Below are 14,109 nucleotides of genomic sequence, written 5' to 3' on the forward strand. Positions count from 1 at the left end.
TAACAAGCGCTTCACCGACTGTTTAGAGGTAGAACAATGCTTTTGCATATGCCTTCCCTGTCAATACACTACGTAGGCAGCCACTGGTAATGAGATCAGCCATCAAACCCTGGGACAGGTTGCTTCTCCCAATAGCTTCCACAGATGTGAACAGGATCAGGAGCCATGGTCTCGGGTGTATCTACCTTTAGGGAGCGCACCTTGCTCCGCGCGTAGAGAGGGAGAGTTTGATCCTGGTTAGTGGTAACAAACCCGGGTTTCACATTTTGTATCATTATCCCACCATCATGACCATTGCTGTTCACAACATTTTAGCCATGGATATTCGTCATTGTTTGTCCCATACAAGATGAAACACGTTGTTTCCCTTGCTGGTAATGATCTGCGGAGTATTATGTGGAAACCTTAGCCAGCACTGTCTCTAGTTCCTAAGGCAAAGTTGCATGTCTCACAGTGACCCAGCTTACCATGCTTACTGAAGATAGTGGTGAGTTGTTTGCTTCTATAGAGGTGCCCGATACTAGTGCAGCATGTGCTTTGGTAGTTTGGTAGAAGCAACAGGGTCACATCCTTATACTTATCTTTGAACCCCAGCTTATATGAATAAGTCACCGCGTCTGCGGCAGAGATGATGGCGCCGTAGACCAGGTTGTAGGTGATATAGCCTTTGTCACCCGGATAAAACTTGGCAAAGGTGATCGAGTCATGAATATCATGGTTCTCAAGTCCGACCTTCAGCTTGCCACTTCTGTACTCTGGATTGGGGAAGCCACTTCTTTCAAACTCTTGTATGATTGTACAGAAGACTCAGCGATGTAAGTAACATAACCTCCTTCTGCCCAACAACTCGGTCTTGAATGAAATCAAGGACAACAGTGAATGCCAGCAGATGTGCAGCAGCTTTACGATCCTGCTCTGTTTCAATTGTCGCTTTCGCTTCATCACGCAGGTAAGTTGTGTACTTCGTGTTGAAAGAATCGCGACAGGAATAGTGGAAATTCCCCTCTCTTGCAAACAGGTCCTCACCTTGCACCATGCTATGTAGACGATGTAGTCCTAGTACCCGAGGCTCAATCTGTTTCCAATTAGGCTCCTTAAATGCTCCGTCTTTGTCCTTGAATGCTGGGAATTTGCCGGGGGAATTTGATGCATCTCTCAGTCTTTCCAGACACTATCATTTCCAGTCTTTCACAAAAGATACATTCTGGAGGGAACAGTCGCATGACAGTTGATAATTGTAATTTACGGTTACGAGAGGATTGTGATGTTGAAGCTTCATTAGTTCCTGCACTACATTTCAAACGATATTGATTTTCAGTAAAGTTTTGGTAGCAGTCTCGATGATATCCAATTGTTTCTATATAAATCTACACCAGCAAGACTCTCCGGAATGTGATTACAGACATCATCCATGCGATAGGGTGAATCGTGAGGTTCAATGTGTCTTTTGTCGCAAATGTCATGTAGCTGAGCCAGCTTGTCAGTGGCGGAGCCCCTTACTTTACTGAGCGGCGTATAATCTAGATGCTCAATACCACTCACATGTAAAATACAATTTACAGGTGGACGTTTCTGCAGTGAGTCTGACTCGGTACCTTTATCACCCTTGCGTTTTGGCATGATTATCCACCACTTCACTATAACTATGCTACGATTTTTAGTTCACTAACACCAGTTCTAGCTAATAATATGTTAAAGTCATGCACCAAGAAGAGAAAATAGTAAATAAATCAATAACATCAAAATATCCTCCTCAATGTACCAAAAAGAGCTCCTATTATATACAGACGAGTATGCCTTGAAGATACTATTTTTAGTAATATTTTGCATTTTAATGTATCCAACATGTTTAAATCCTGAAAATAACCCTTTTAATTGATTGCTCATGTCCACATTATCCCGAAAAATGGGGTCATTTGTCTTCCTATGATGTCTAGTTCAAAAGTTATGTCAATTTCATTGAATTTTGTCGGAATCTAAGATGGCCGCCAAATGAACGCCATGGGACATAATATTTTGCATTTTAATGTATCCAACATGTTTAAATCATGAAAATAACCATTTTAATTGATTGCTCATGTCCATATTATCCCGAAAAATGGGGTCATTTGTCTTCCTATGATGTCTAGTTCAAAAGTTATGTCAATTTCATTGAATTTTGTCGGAATCCAAGATGGCCGCCAAATGAACGCCATGGGACATAATATTTTGCATTTTAATGTATCCAACATGTTTAAATCATGACAATAACCATTTTAATTTATTGCTCATGTCCACGTTATCCCGAAAAATGGGGTCATCTGTCTTCCTATGATGTCTAGTTCAAAAGTTATGTCAATTTCATTGAATTTTGTCGGATACCAAGATGGCCGCCAAATGAACGCCATGGGACAATATTTAATTTTGGGAACATCAAAATTCATTTACTAGACACCTTCAGGATTACAAAATGTAAGTTAGAAAAAAAAAGCACTCGGTGCATGGGAACCCCCTCCGGTGACTATACTAATTCCACATACATGTCTAAAACACTCTAGAGAAAGAATTTTGCCATATACTGCTGAAATATCTTTTGTTGATTTCGAATGATACATGATGCAGTCATGTCTACAGTAGAATTCATCTCGACCTTTGCAGGACTTAAACCCCATTAAAAGCTATTAAACCAAGATAACACTCATTGAAGCAGCTCAACTGATTAAATCAGATCTTCTCTGGTTGTGTACAAGTGTCTGTTTTCAATGTGCGACATCGCAATAAAGCTGGTATTACAGCTTCAGTTGGGTAACCGATTATAAAGGAAACGAAAGGAAACAATGGTATGTGTACCATTGTTCACGAAATGACACAAAGACCTGCTTTTTGTTAACCAGCATTCTTCAAAATGAGCAACATAATGATTGATGACTTAACACAGTTTGGAAATAATTTCTTCATATTTTTGGTGTTATCTGTCGTTTACATATCCTTCCTAAAACACAAAAGTGCGACCCTCTCCAAACATCTAAATTAGCTAAAAATTTAGTTTTTTTGTGGCATCCTTCAGAAGTGAGCGGTCCGATACCAATATTTTCGGTCAAATCTCCATTCAATTAACACGGGGAGTTGGCTAGCTATGCCTTGCCCTCACTCATATTTTACAAAAGTGCGACCATTTCTGAACATCTAACCTAGTTGTAATTTTAGGTCGTGTTCTAGAACGAAAGAGCCTTGCTAGAAGTTTTGGAGAATAAATAAAATATTGGCTGGTTATTTTTCACACAGTGATGTTAACTAGGCAAGTGTCCATTCTCCCAACATACATCATTTGTTGAGGTCACACGTCAATGGTGAGAGCACTGTGTATTGTGTATAGGAAAACGGACAGTAACTGCAGTATGAATGTCTTAACGTCGTAAATTTTAATGTCACATTTCTAAAATCAAAACAAAACATTGCGACGCAGATATTCCCCGACTTATGCAATTTCATCATCGTATCAGTGTCTTTATTATTTGTTTGAGCCCTTTTCCAAATGTTCGTGCTATTTATACATAAAACGGCCAATGTATCTTTACAAAATGCGTCATTTTAATGTAAACAAAAGGCTAAAGATAGCATTATGAGATTTATCTTTTATTATTACCCTCTTCCGTTCATCTGCCTCCGTGGCAAAGCGGTAAAGACCGGGACTGATAATCAACGACGCGTGGAATCGTTGGTTCGAGCCTGTGGGAACTTTTTTTTCTTCAAAATTCATGAAATGAGTCACTTGTCGCTAAATCAGGTATCGTATCCTTAAGCTACAAAATGTTACAAAGCAAATGCATTTGCAGAGAAGCCTACTTGGAGCTACTTTAGGTTCAAAGGTTGATTTTAATTCCAAGGTCTCAACTGGATGTATATATTCACTCAGGTGAACCTATACGATTACATGTTAGGGAATGTCCCGCAGTGGGACTTCATTAAGTAACATTTCCCCTGGTAGGACTATTACAACAGAAAAAAGACTCCTCATAGGGTCTATGAATAAACCCTGAATCACCACTATCATAGTCGTCATTATGTAAAAGATAACAGCCACTCAGCTCAAGATGTAAGCTCCTGTGTAATGATATGAGTGACCGAATATCAGACAAAAAATTGACCCGCAAATCCAAAAAATACTGAAACAGTTATACTGTAGGTGATTAGTCCGAAAGGCCCTTTTAGTGCTTTTGAAACTAATTAACTTAAGTAGACCCCATTAATGTAAACAATTTATAATAGATTGTTAAGCAAAGGTTAATAAAATGGCGAATGAATGTATAACTGTACCTATCTCACTTCCTAGTCCACCTAGTCCACTGAGAAATACACTGGAATGAGCCATTTTTTTCATTGCCGCGTCTCCAAGGACATACCGCTGTCGGCTGTTATCAAAAGCAGACAAAGCATGCACCAGTATGTTAGAATTGTATAAGATTATATTGTCAAAACATGAATAAGAACATTTGCTAAGGAATGTTAATTTTTTTCAAAAAACAAAAACAGACTGTCCTTGAAAATCAATTGTTTTTGAGTCTCGTATCATACAAGTTAAATCAGGAATAACTAAGGCGTAAAAACACTGATGCTTCGAAATAAGAATGGTACTTTGAAACTTATCCTGCGAATGAGTAAAAATGAAGATGTCATCCATTTCTATTATAATAATGCTAAAAGTTTTAAGTATTTAATTGCACCATAGGAGCAATTTTTACAGTAGGGGATATGTTCTTCGTCCTGCTGGAAACAGTTGTATCCATTCATCCCTATGTTGCTTGCTTACCTATAGAGACTGTCGTCGATATCTTCTTTCGCAGTCTCCATAGTCTCTGCACACTTATAAAAAAAGACAACAAAGTTTAAGGACTGGGGTATGTCGGGCAAACTTAAAGTATGATACGGGGCTATGCAATAATTATGAGAGTTTTGGTGAGCCGAGCAGGGGGGGGCAATTATTGCCCAGGCTAGAGGGGAATGGGGAACGATTTTTGGCACACATTCATGGGCGCCTTTTAGGAAAACAGCGCGGAAACGCTTTAATATGCAAATTTTCCTGCTCGCTGTGCTCGCAACGTATATCTAAACCATTTTTAAATGGTTTAGATATAAAAGGTTTGCAAATTGGGTAAAGGGGCGGGGGAGGGGGGGTCAAATATTTTTGACAGGCCGAGAGGTGGGGGGGGGGGGGCAAACGATTTTGGCGGGCCGTTCAGAAGTCCCCCCGGGCTCATAATTATTGCACAGCCCCTAACTGGAGAGGGGAAGCGACGAGTTACCCACAAATCACAGCGGTGGATGGTGACTGGCCGCCAAGTGCGAATATGTATTTATTTTGGAAGGTTTATGTTTGTTTTAAATTTTGGGACGTTTTTTTCACAAATTTAATATTTTTGGTGATATTTCAAAATTAAGCAACATGCCAGATACAAATACTTTGTTATTGTTAATACATTTCCTTTCCACATACCTACGTTACCATTTGCGATTTGCTAATATTATATTTTGTGAATGCAATTTGGCGTTTTCAATGCGTTTTAAGCCTACCATGAAATGAACGATGATATCTGGATGTATGTCTGATCGTCGGCTTTTGTGGCCAACAGAATGTAGATTGGCTCAGGATAGATGACGCATTCCTCTGTGTAGGTCTCTTGACGATATGATTAATTTGATTTTTTTTTGTTCCAGTGTCCCTTTAATGACATTTTACCTCAATAATACACATAATTATTATGTGTAAAACACATGAATACAGAATATAGCTGATACTATGAAATTTCCGGAAGCAGCAACATTTAGAAGGTATTTGGTTACATACCAGAAAAAAAACCCGAAATGACCTTTCACCCCAAAACTTTTAGACACTTTCTACTAGCCGATGCATGTGTACAAGGGACGTCATCGTAAGTACGGCCGCTATGTGATGATATTTGAGTTAGCATTTTGTCTTGCTACAATAGTAGAACCATTGATTTTGGCATCCTTACACCTCAAATTATAACACTAGAATTGGTTCCATTTTTCTCTGCCTCCAATGCTTCCCACATGTCGAAGGTCATAGTGGGGCCAAAATGTACAATCATGTTTTAATATGTAATATACCTCAAATTGTTCCTCCCATCGATAGGAATAAAAATATTAATTGCCTTTACACTAGGGCCAGGGTGCTTAGTTCAGGAGTTATGGAGTAAATTAGGTCAAATGTCAAATGAACGGTTCCTAAAAAGTAAGTCCCCTTCTAAGTCATTTTTTGTATAATCCAAAAAACGACTTGTTCAATGTTCTTGTTTTAAAGTTTGGAACATAGACTGGTTAGTTATGCATCCAGTGCATTGGTGGTATATTCTACCATATTTACTGAGAAATACAGCCACGTTTGAAATTTTCTGCCAAAAAAAGTTGCACTTTAACGCATCACTGTTTGTTTCAGACCTCTTTAACCTAAAACAAATTAATCAGAAAGAAATATTTCTATATATATTTTTTTTAATCAAAATGACTTAAGTTAAGATATTGATGATGTAATGTCCGCACATTCCGAACATGTTTTATGGTTCAGTGAGAAATCATATAGGTATTTATGAAATTTCGTGTATAAACAAAAGTTGCAATTTTGTAAACCGGCTTTACATTTGACACATTTTTCATTCTAATTTAATTTATTAGGAAGAAACAAGAGTAACTTCAATGATAAATCTTGTGTTCATGAATTAATTTAACCAATGGACCAAAAGTTCCTTTTTTAGTTCAATCTCTTATAATAGAGCCTATTGAGTGCCGTTATCAGTTAGGGACAGCACCGAATTCAGCATTAGGGACAACAAACCTTCAACTTGTTAAAGGACATTGCAAACCATCCTGCAGCATGCATGTTACCAGCTTGACCAACAGCAGAGAAGAACTTTTGTCGACAGTATGAGCAAGAGATGCTTGGAAGCTATTGCACATGAAGTAGGATTAATTCATTATTAAAAGACATTTAAAAGCTGAAGCACTTCATTTAATTTGTTTAATGAACCATTGTTTTTGAATATTTGACATCATCATTAGAGAATGAATTTGGAGAAAACCTTCTGATAATTACAAACACTCGCTGAGCAGCAAGACCTTCCCTCTAAAATGTCTAAGCTTTTAATCCGATAAGCTGATTATCTACTTGTTTTCATGAATTGGAAGACATTCTTTGATGTATTACTGAGATCAATCATCTGAAATTACTGGAGCGTGAGCCACCCAGGCTTTGTCCTTGAAGGGAAAAAGTTGTCAAACACAAATTGGAAAAAAGCATCTTTGTTTTGGCCGAAAGTTTCACTAATGGCTGTATTATATGATGAAAATTGATGCATAACTAATCAGTCTATATTCCAAACATTAAAACAAGAGTAGAGTAGTTTTTTATTACAAAATGTCTTAGGGGACTTACTTTATAGAACCGTTTAGCTCATGCATATAGGCCAATTTTCAAAATGCTCCGATTCAATCGCGTCTTGTCTCAAATTAAAGACATTTCTTATCTTAAGGGGAGTAATATGACAGTTCCGATGGAATGGGCATAGAAAAAATAGAACCAATCGAATGTTTATGTAATTTGTGGAAAGAGTAGGAGTTGAGGAGTTTTAACTCGGAAGTGGGTGACATTTGACCGGAAGTTGATCATGTGACATTTTGTCTCCTATCCAATGGTCCTAGTCACTAACTATGGCCAAACTGACTCAAAACATATGGCCACGAGGGCTCATTGTAAAATTGGCAGAAAGAACTTTGTAAATACAGACCATTAACCAGGATTAGTAATCATTCACCAAAATATATTACATACAATTATTACAAGTAAATGTCATAGAATAGCATTATTGCCGTCTCTATGTTGCATCATACACACATACATTAGGCATTTATAATGCGCCATTTCATTTAGACCACGGCGCAACAAACAACAATATGAAAAATACAATAATGCAAATTGAAACAAGATGTATACAACAAAGTTTGTGCTGAAGTTTCATTTAGTAAATACATAAAGGCCATACGATTGTGACGGCCAGAAGTAAAATCGCTTTTTGCGCGTTATTCCAGCTGGATTGAGTAAAGTTCATTTTCCCCAATGTTTTTTTTTTTTTTTCTTTTCTTTTCTTTTATTTTTTCCCCAAAATCCACCACAACCATCTCACTTCTGACATCGTCAGACGTAAAAATAGCAAAGTCGCAAATCTGGCAAATAAAAAAAATCCGCATTCCTCATTAGACAAACTATTATGTTGATTTAATAGTTGAATAAATAATGAATGCACGAATAAATGAATGAATGCTTAAATAAACGAATTACGAATGAATAATTGAATAAATGAATGTTTTTCCTACTATATAGCTTAATGCATTGATCAAAGATATTAAAAAAATGCATATTAAAACGCACCTGAAGTCTAGACGCTGGTCCAGGATAACATGCAGTAGTTCGAGAGTTAGCTATCTCCTTGTCTACATCAATATGTTCGAGACACACGTGCTTATTGTATTTTACGTTAACAAAACTGGATTATCGACGAACAGGGTCAAATTCTAATGTTGGACACGTAGGTTGGCTGTTATCTATCTTCCCAGTAAGAACGCCATATTTCAGATCCATTCAGTACTGTTTCCCGGGGGGCACTTCAATATGAAATGGATATAGGTGTTGGGCTGGCACTGTCGCAGTAAGGTTCATTCGGTGAGAGCAAAATGTAACGAATATGGGGTCATTGGGTGAGAACATGAGTTTTGGCATTCGGTGAGAGCAAAATGTAAAAAAACATATTTTTTAATTGGAAGAGAGCCGAAACAGCGCCACAGAAACCTCGAAAATTGAATTTCTGGTTCTAAATGGCTTCAAATGTCTTTGTTTCAAAATAAGTAACAAAATCAGTGATGGGTGAATAGTGCTGTTCAAATTGAACTTGTAAAGGGTCTTTGGGTGACAGACAGTGATGTATCGTTCGAGTCCGGACTCGGACTCGAGTCCGGACTCGAGTCCACTTTTTGTTGGACTCGGACTTGGCCCGGACTCGGACACAAAAAGACTCGGCTCGGCTCGGACTCGGACACAAAAGGACTCGGACTCGAAGCCGAGTCCGGTCCGAGTCCAGTCCAATTAAATCCATGTAAAATGTGAAATAATTATCTAAAAATGTCAAAATAGATCTCAAATTTGTTGACTTTACTTATTTGACCACTTTCCAAATTAATTGTGAGGCTGTCAAATCTGTGATCTGTCATATATCCTAAATATCCACCAAATTATTTAAATTTATATGTCACTTAGCTGAATCATATTATTGTTATCATTAATGAAATGATTGATAATTAATTAAATGCATAATTTCATTAAACATTTGGACTATATAATAAAAAATATATAAGAGTTCTTTCATGGAACTTTCCAATCCATTTAACTCCTGAAAAAGAGAAAAATGCACACTGGACCATCCATGTACATCTCAGCTCCCACTCTGTAAATTGGTACTCATCCACACAGGGCTATAGGGTGTCTGTCAATGCACATTTTGTGTGGGACAATTTTGAAAAGATGTTTAGAATTAAAGGTGAATTTATGTTAGCATTAATTATTATTATTATGACAATGATGATAACGATGATAACGATGATGATGATGATGATGATGATGATGATGATGGTGATAATGTTATTTTTCTAATGTATTTGAATACATTGCAATTCATTTACATGTATGCTGCATGCAGCATAGTGACACTTCTCTCGGTCCCTGGTTGACATGTTGTGTGCCACACACACACCCCCACCCCAAAAACGCCCACCCCATACCACAACATGACTGCTGTCTGATACAGGTGGCCTGATACATGTAGTTCGTAGCTTCTGGAGTTGGTTGGGTGGGGTTTGGTTGGGTGGATGTGCATATAGGAGAGTGGTGTGTGGTGTTGAGAACATAATACTCTCACTTCCCAAATGCATGTTGATTCCACTCATCAATCCCAAGAAAGCTATTAGCAACTTAGCAAGTCCCCTAAAATTAATTTTAGTCTGGTCCAGGGCCCTGAAAAAGATCAATCCAGCCCTGGCTACACAAAATGAACATGAATGCTGCTCACATAGATCTACAATGTAACAGCCTGTGCATACTGCCACCCATGACATGTATCAGGGCTGTCAACTCTCACGCATTGGCCGTGAGTCTCACGCATTGGGTCACTTTCTCACGGTCTCACGCCAAGGTAGTATAATCTCACGCCTAGGTAGTAAATCTCACGCAAAAAGCTATATGCCTCTGTCTCACGCCAAGCAATTTCAAAAGGTTGACAGCCCTGCATGTATGCTACATGTCGACTGATCAATACAGAAAAAGACCCAGCAAAATGGGAAAACATTTCAAGATTTTTCTTTTGTGGTGAATTTCAAGTTAACATGTTAAAATATTCATTATTATAGCTGTTATAAATCATTTTGATATTCCCCATCCAAATACACTCCACTACTTGTATGCTGCACACTGGTGTGAGATTTTCCGCCAGCCACATGAGCTCACTGTGTACTTCTTGTGCCAGGCTTGGGCTAGTGCATCTGAGTCAAATGAATAGTGAGGTCCTTTACCATACAGAAATTTGGGATTTTATAAGAGATTTAAAGGAGTTTTAAAATATTAATAAAACATGAATATAATTATCCAGATGTGCATAATTAATGATAATAATTATATGATTATTAAAGCTAATGGATAATCTGGTGGATGTGTATTGTGTAGATGTGCATGAATGCACTTGGAAAATTGACAATAAATTCAATTCCAATTGATGTTTTGAGACAAATAAATTTTCCACATTGTACATGTATTGATTGGACTGAAATCGGACTGGGGTCGACTTCGAGTCCGAGTCCTTTTTTTAACCGAGCTGAGCTGAGCCTTTTAATGTTCAATTCCGAGCCGAGTCCAGCAAAAAGTGTACTTGAGTCCGAGTCCAGACTAGTTTTTTCACTTGCATCCCAAAATATGCCACCTCTAGGCTAGATTCACCATGACCACCAATATTTAATCTCTTTTTGTACTTGTTTAATTAATATGTTTATACTCACACCCATAAATGGACCCATACAAGTCCTAATTTCCATTCCCGTACCCATGGCCCATATACTCGCACCCATACTGGGACCCATACCCGTACCCGTACTCGAGTCCCAATTTCCGTACCCGTACTCGTACCCGTGGCTTCGGACCCGTACCCGTACTCATGCCATATTTTGACTTTGGAGCCGTACCCGTACCCGTACTCATGGACTGGGACCTGTACCCATGACCTGGGACCCGTACCCGTACCCATGGCTTGGGACCCATAACCGTACTCATGGTCTTATTTTTGTTGGACTCGGACTTGGCTCGGACTCGGAAGCAAATGGACTCGGCTCGGCTCGGACTCGGACAAGCTGGACTCGGGTACAAGTCTGGTGACAGATCAAATGGGAAAATAGGGGGTCATCGGGTGACAGAGCATGTGTTCGTAAAAAATATGGGGTCTTTGGGTGACAGCGACGCTGAAAAGGGTCTTAACAGCCCTACATACGCGTCACCCCGAAAGTGGGAGTGCCCCCCCCCCCCGGTACTGTTTATTTACTTAATTATATTTTCGATTTGTATTTCAATTGTTTAATATTGTGTATTTTATATTGCTTGTAATTTATTAGCCGCTTCTGTTCGTTAAATTTTATTGTACTCTGGCGCTTAGAGGTCGCATTTTGAAATAATTATCCTGTCGTGAAAAATGTAAGCTCAAAATTTAATTACAATCTATTTGATACAAAGGTTTGACCTTTGGTTGACCTCTTATGAACTTCATCATGTTTTGAATATTATTAACATCACGTATACTAATTTTAATTTTAATTGGAGAAATTTTTACACATTTTGACCTCTGGTTGACCTCTGGTGACCTTGAAATGACCTCCATCATATTTTGTATCATATCAGGATCAATATACTAATTTGTATTCGAATTGGACACACTTTCAATCCAAATAACATTCAAGGTATTGAACTATTTGATATTGATATTTCATGTTTAATGTATGCCGACGATATTGTCCTTTTTGCCGATGCTCCTTTTGAATTACAAAATGCTCTTGGCGAATATAGTGAAATGTGGGACCTAGAGGTTAATATGAAGAAAAAAACCTCACTGAGCATGTTTTGCTCAGGAAATTGAAAATTGGGAATTTTCACGTCATTTAGTCACTGTAATTCTACCGTACCAATGCATTAATAAAATCGTTTCGATCTAGTATTAGTCAACGAACATAATCGATAAAATCATTAGTCTCTGCAAAATTACAGCTTTAAAATTGATCTACTCATCTGTAATTTGTCATTCAGTGACGAACTGTGCGCAATTTACTTTTATTTTAAGTATGTTTTTGTATTGTTTTGCTTCTATTTTTGTTTTTGTTTTGCTTTGCTTTGTTTTGTTTTGTTTTGTTTTGTTTGTTTGTTTGTTTGTTTTTTCTTTCAACAGCGTATTGTTTTCTAGCCTGAAGATATAAACTAACTTATGTAAAATAGTACTCAAGCAGAATCGGTAGTTAGGAAAACAAATACGACTGAGTTTATAAGACTAGTGCTAGTAGTTTGTTGACCTGACCGTTCAGCGCCTGCGTTTATTATTTTATTTGCGGGTTCATTATCAGTGTTCTATAGTTAGTCCTTCATCACCGTCAGTGTTACCGTTAAGTGGCAATGATAAGACATTATTATTCATTAAAGGCTCATTCTCCGATAAAGTGTTCAAGTTTGGTCTCAGGAATGACAAAATGCCTACCACGAAGAATTCATGAAAATAATTTAGAATCGTAAACTTTGATAGTTTCAGAACACAAAACAATGCATGGGTGATTTTTCAACAATACTTCATTGGGATAACGTATCTGTGGTAACGTATCTGTGAAGCCCTTTATCACCTTTGTCTCAATCGTGCAAGTGTAAAAACTTACCGACTTAATACTCATACTTGATCAGTCATCACTAAAGTCTGGTATGGTATTTGGCTTCATTTATCACAGCATTTTTTCCGAGAGGAGTAGAATATAGGTAACGTATCTGTGACGACATGAACGTAACGTAAGGATTTTTGCCATAGACTTGATTTTTTTTACTATGAAACCATTGTGATATATATGTGACAACAACTTCAGATCAGGAAGGGGGGAATTTACTTATTGCACACGGTATATATATAAAATATCTATGGAACCTGCTTGATCCATCACATATGAAAACAATCATCTAGCCAATTATTTTCACAGATTGTTATCCATTAGAAATATGGTAACGTATCTGTGAACAATATTGGCGACATAGTCTCAAAGACCTGTTGGAAAAATTTAATAACCTGTGTTGTGATGTTTTATACTTTATAATTATGGCATGATACCAGCTAGTGAAAAGTACCTATAATCCATTATATGCGTGCATGTTTAGCGAGCAGGGACACATTATACGGAACGTACCTTGGCTGGAGACATGGAGGCAAACAATGGATATGCATAATCAGCTTTATTGAATTGTACTTTCTAGGCATGTTTTACCTTTAGCCTCATACATTTTAGAAAGCAACTCCTAAGTATTAGTTCTATTAATAAAAGTCATTTCTTTATGACGAAACAAGTCTGCATTTCGATTTGGATTTGGAAGATACCTTCTCTTAAATAACAGTATTGCGAACCACCAGCATACATAACTCGATGTAGAGAGTCTTTCCTATTCAGAGGAAATATTGCAATTACACACCTTATTGCCTTTTAACAATAACCATTAACACTAGCACATATCAGAGAAGATGTAAGAAAAGGAGGGAGAACAGAATTATATTCTTGAGATAATCCCGTAGGTAATCCTGTTGCACCTATTCATAGTCCTTTATTCTCAAGTGGTGGGTTAACCAGCACTGTGCAAGACCACTAAGCCAACTAAATATCTGTTGTGAGATGTGTGACATTAATCTTTGATATTGCTTAATGGAACAAATCGCGGAATTAAATCAGTAATAAAAGAGGTAGATTCTTATATAGCGGTCAAATTAGATAAAAGGGGAAATATTTGTCCCT

The 14,109-nt window shown here is 37.6% G+C and overlaps 1 protein-coding gene across 1 annotated transcript in view; it reads right to left on the reverse strand.

Moving 5' to 3' along the window:
* Positions 1–4,830, reverse strand: part of LOC140139111 (ubiquitin-like modifier-activating enzyme 6) — a 58,002-nt gene extending 53,172 nt beyond the window's left edge. Inside the window, exons 1-2 of the mRNA XM_072160896.1 lie at positions 4,790–4,830; positions 4,297–4,391 (exon numbers count right to left, since the gene is read on the reverse strand). Of these exons, the coding sequence (XP_072016997.1) occupies positions 4,297–4,391; positions 4,790–4,830 (136 nt within the window). The remainder of the gene's footprint in view (positions 1–4,296; positions 4,392–4,789) is intronic.
* Positions 4,831–14,109: the final 9,279 nt, after the last annotated feature.

This window comes from Amphiura filiformis, chromosome 2 (genome assembly GCF_039555335.1).
Source record: "Amphiura filiformis chromosome 2, Afil_fr2py, whole genome shotgun sequence".
Lineage (NCBI taxonomy): Eukaryota > Metazoa > Echinodermata > Ophiuroidea > Amphilepidida > Amphiuridae > Amphiura > Amphiura filiformis.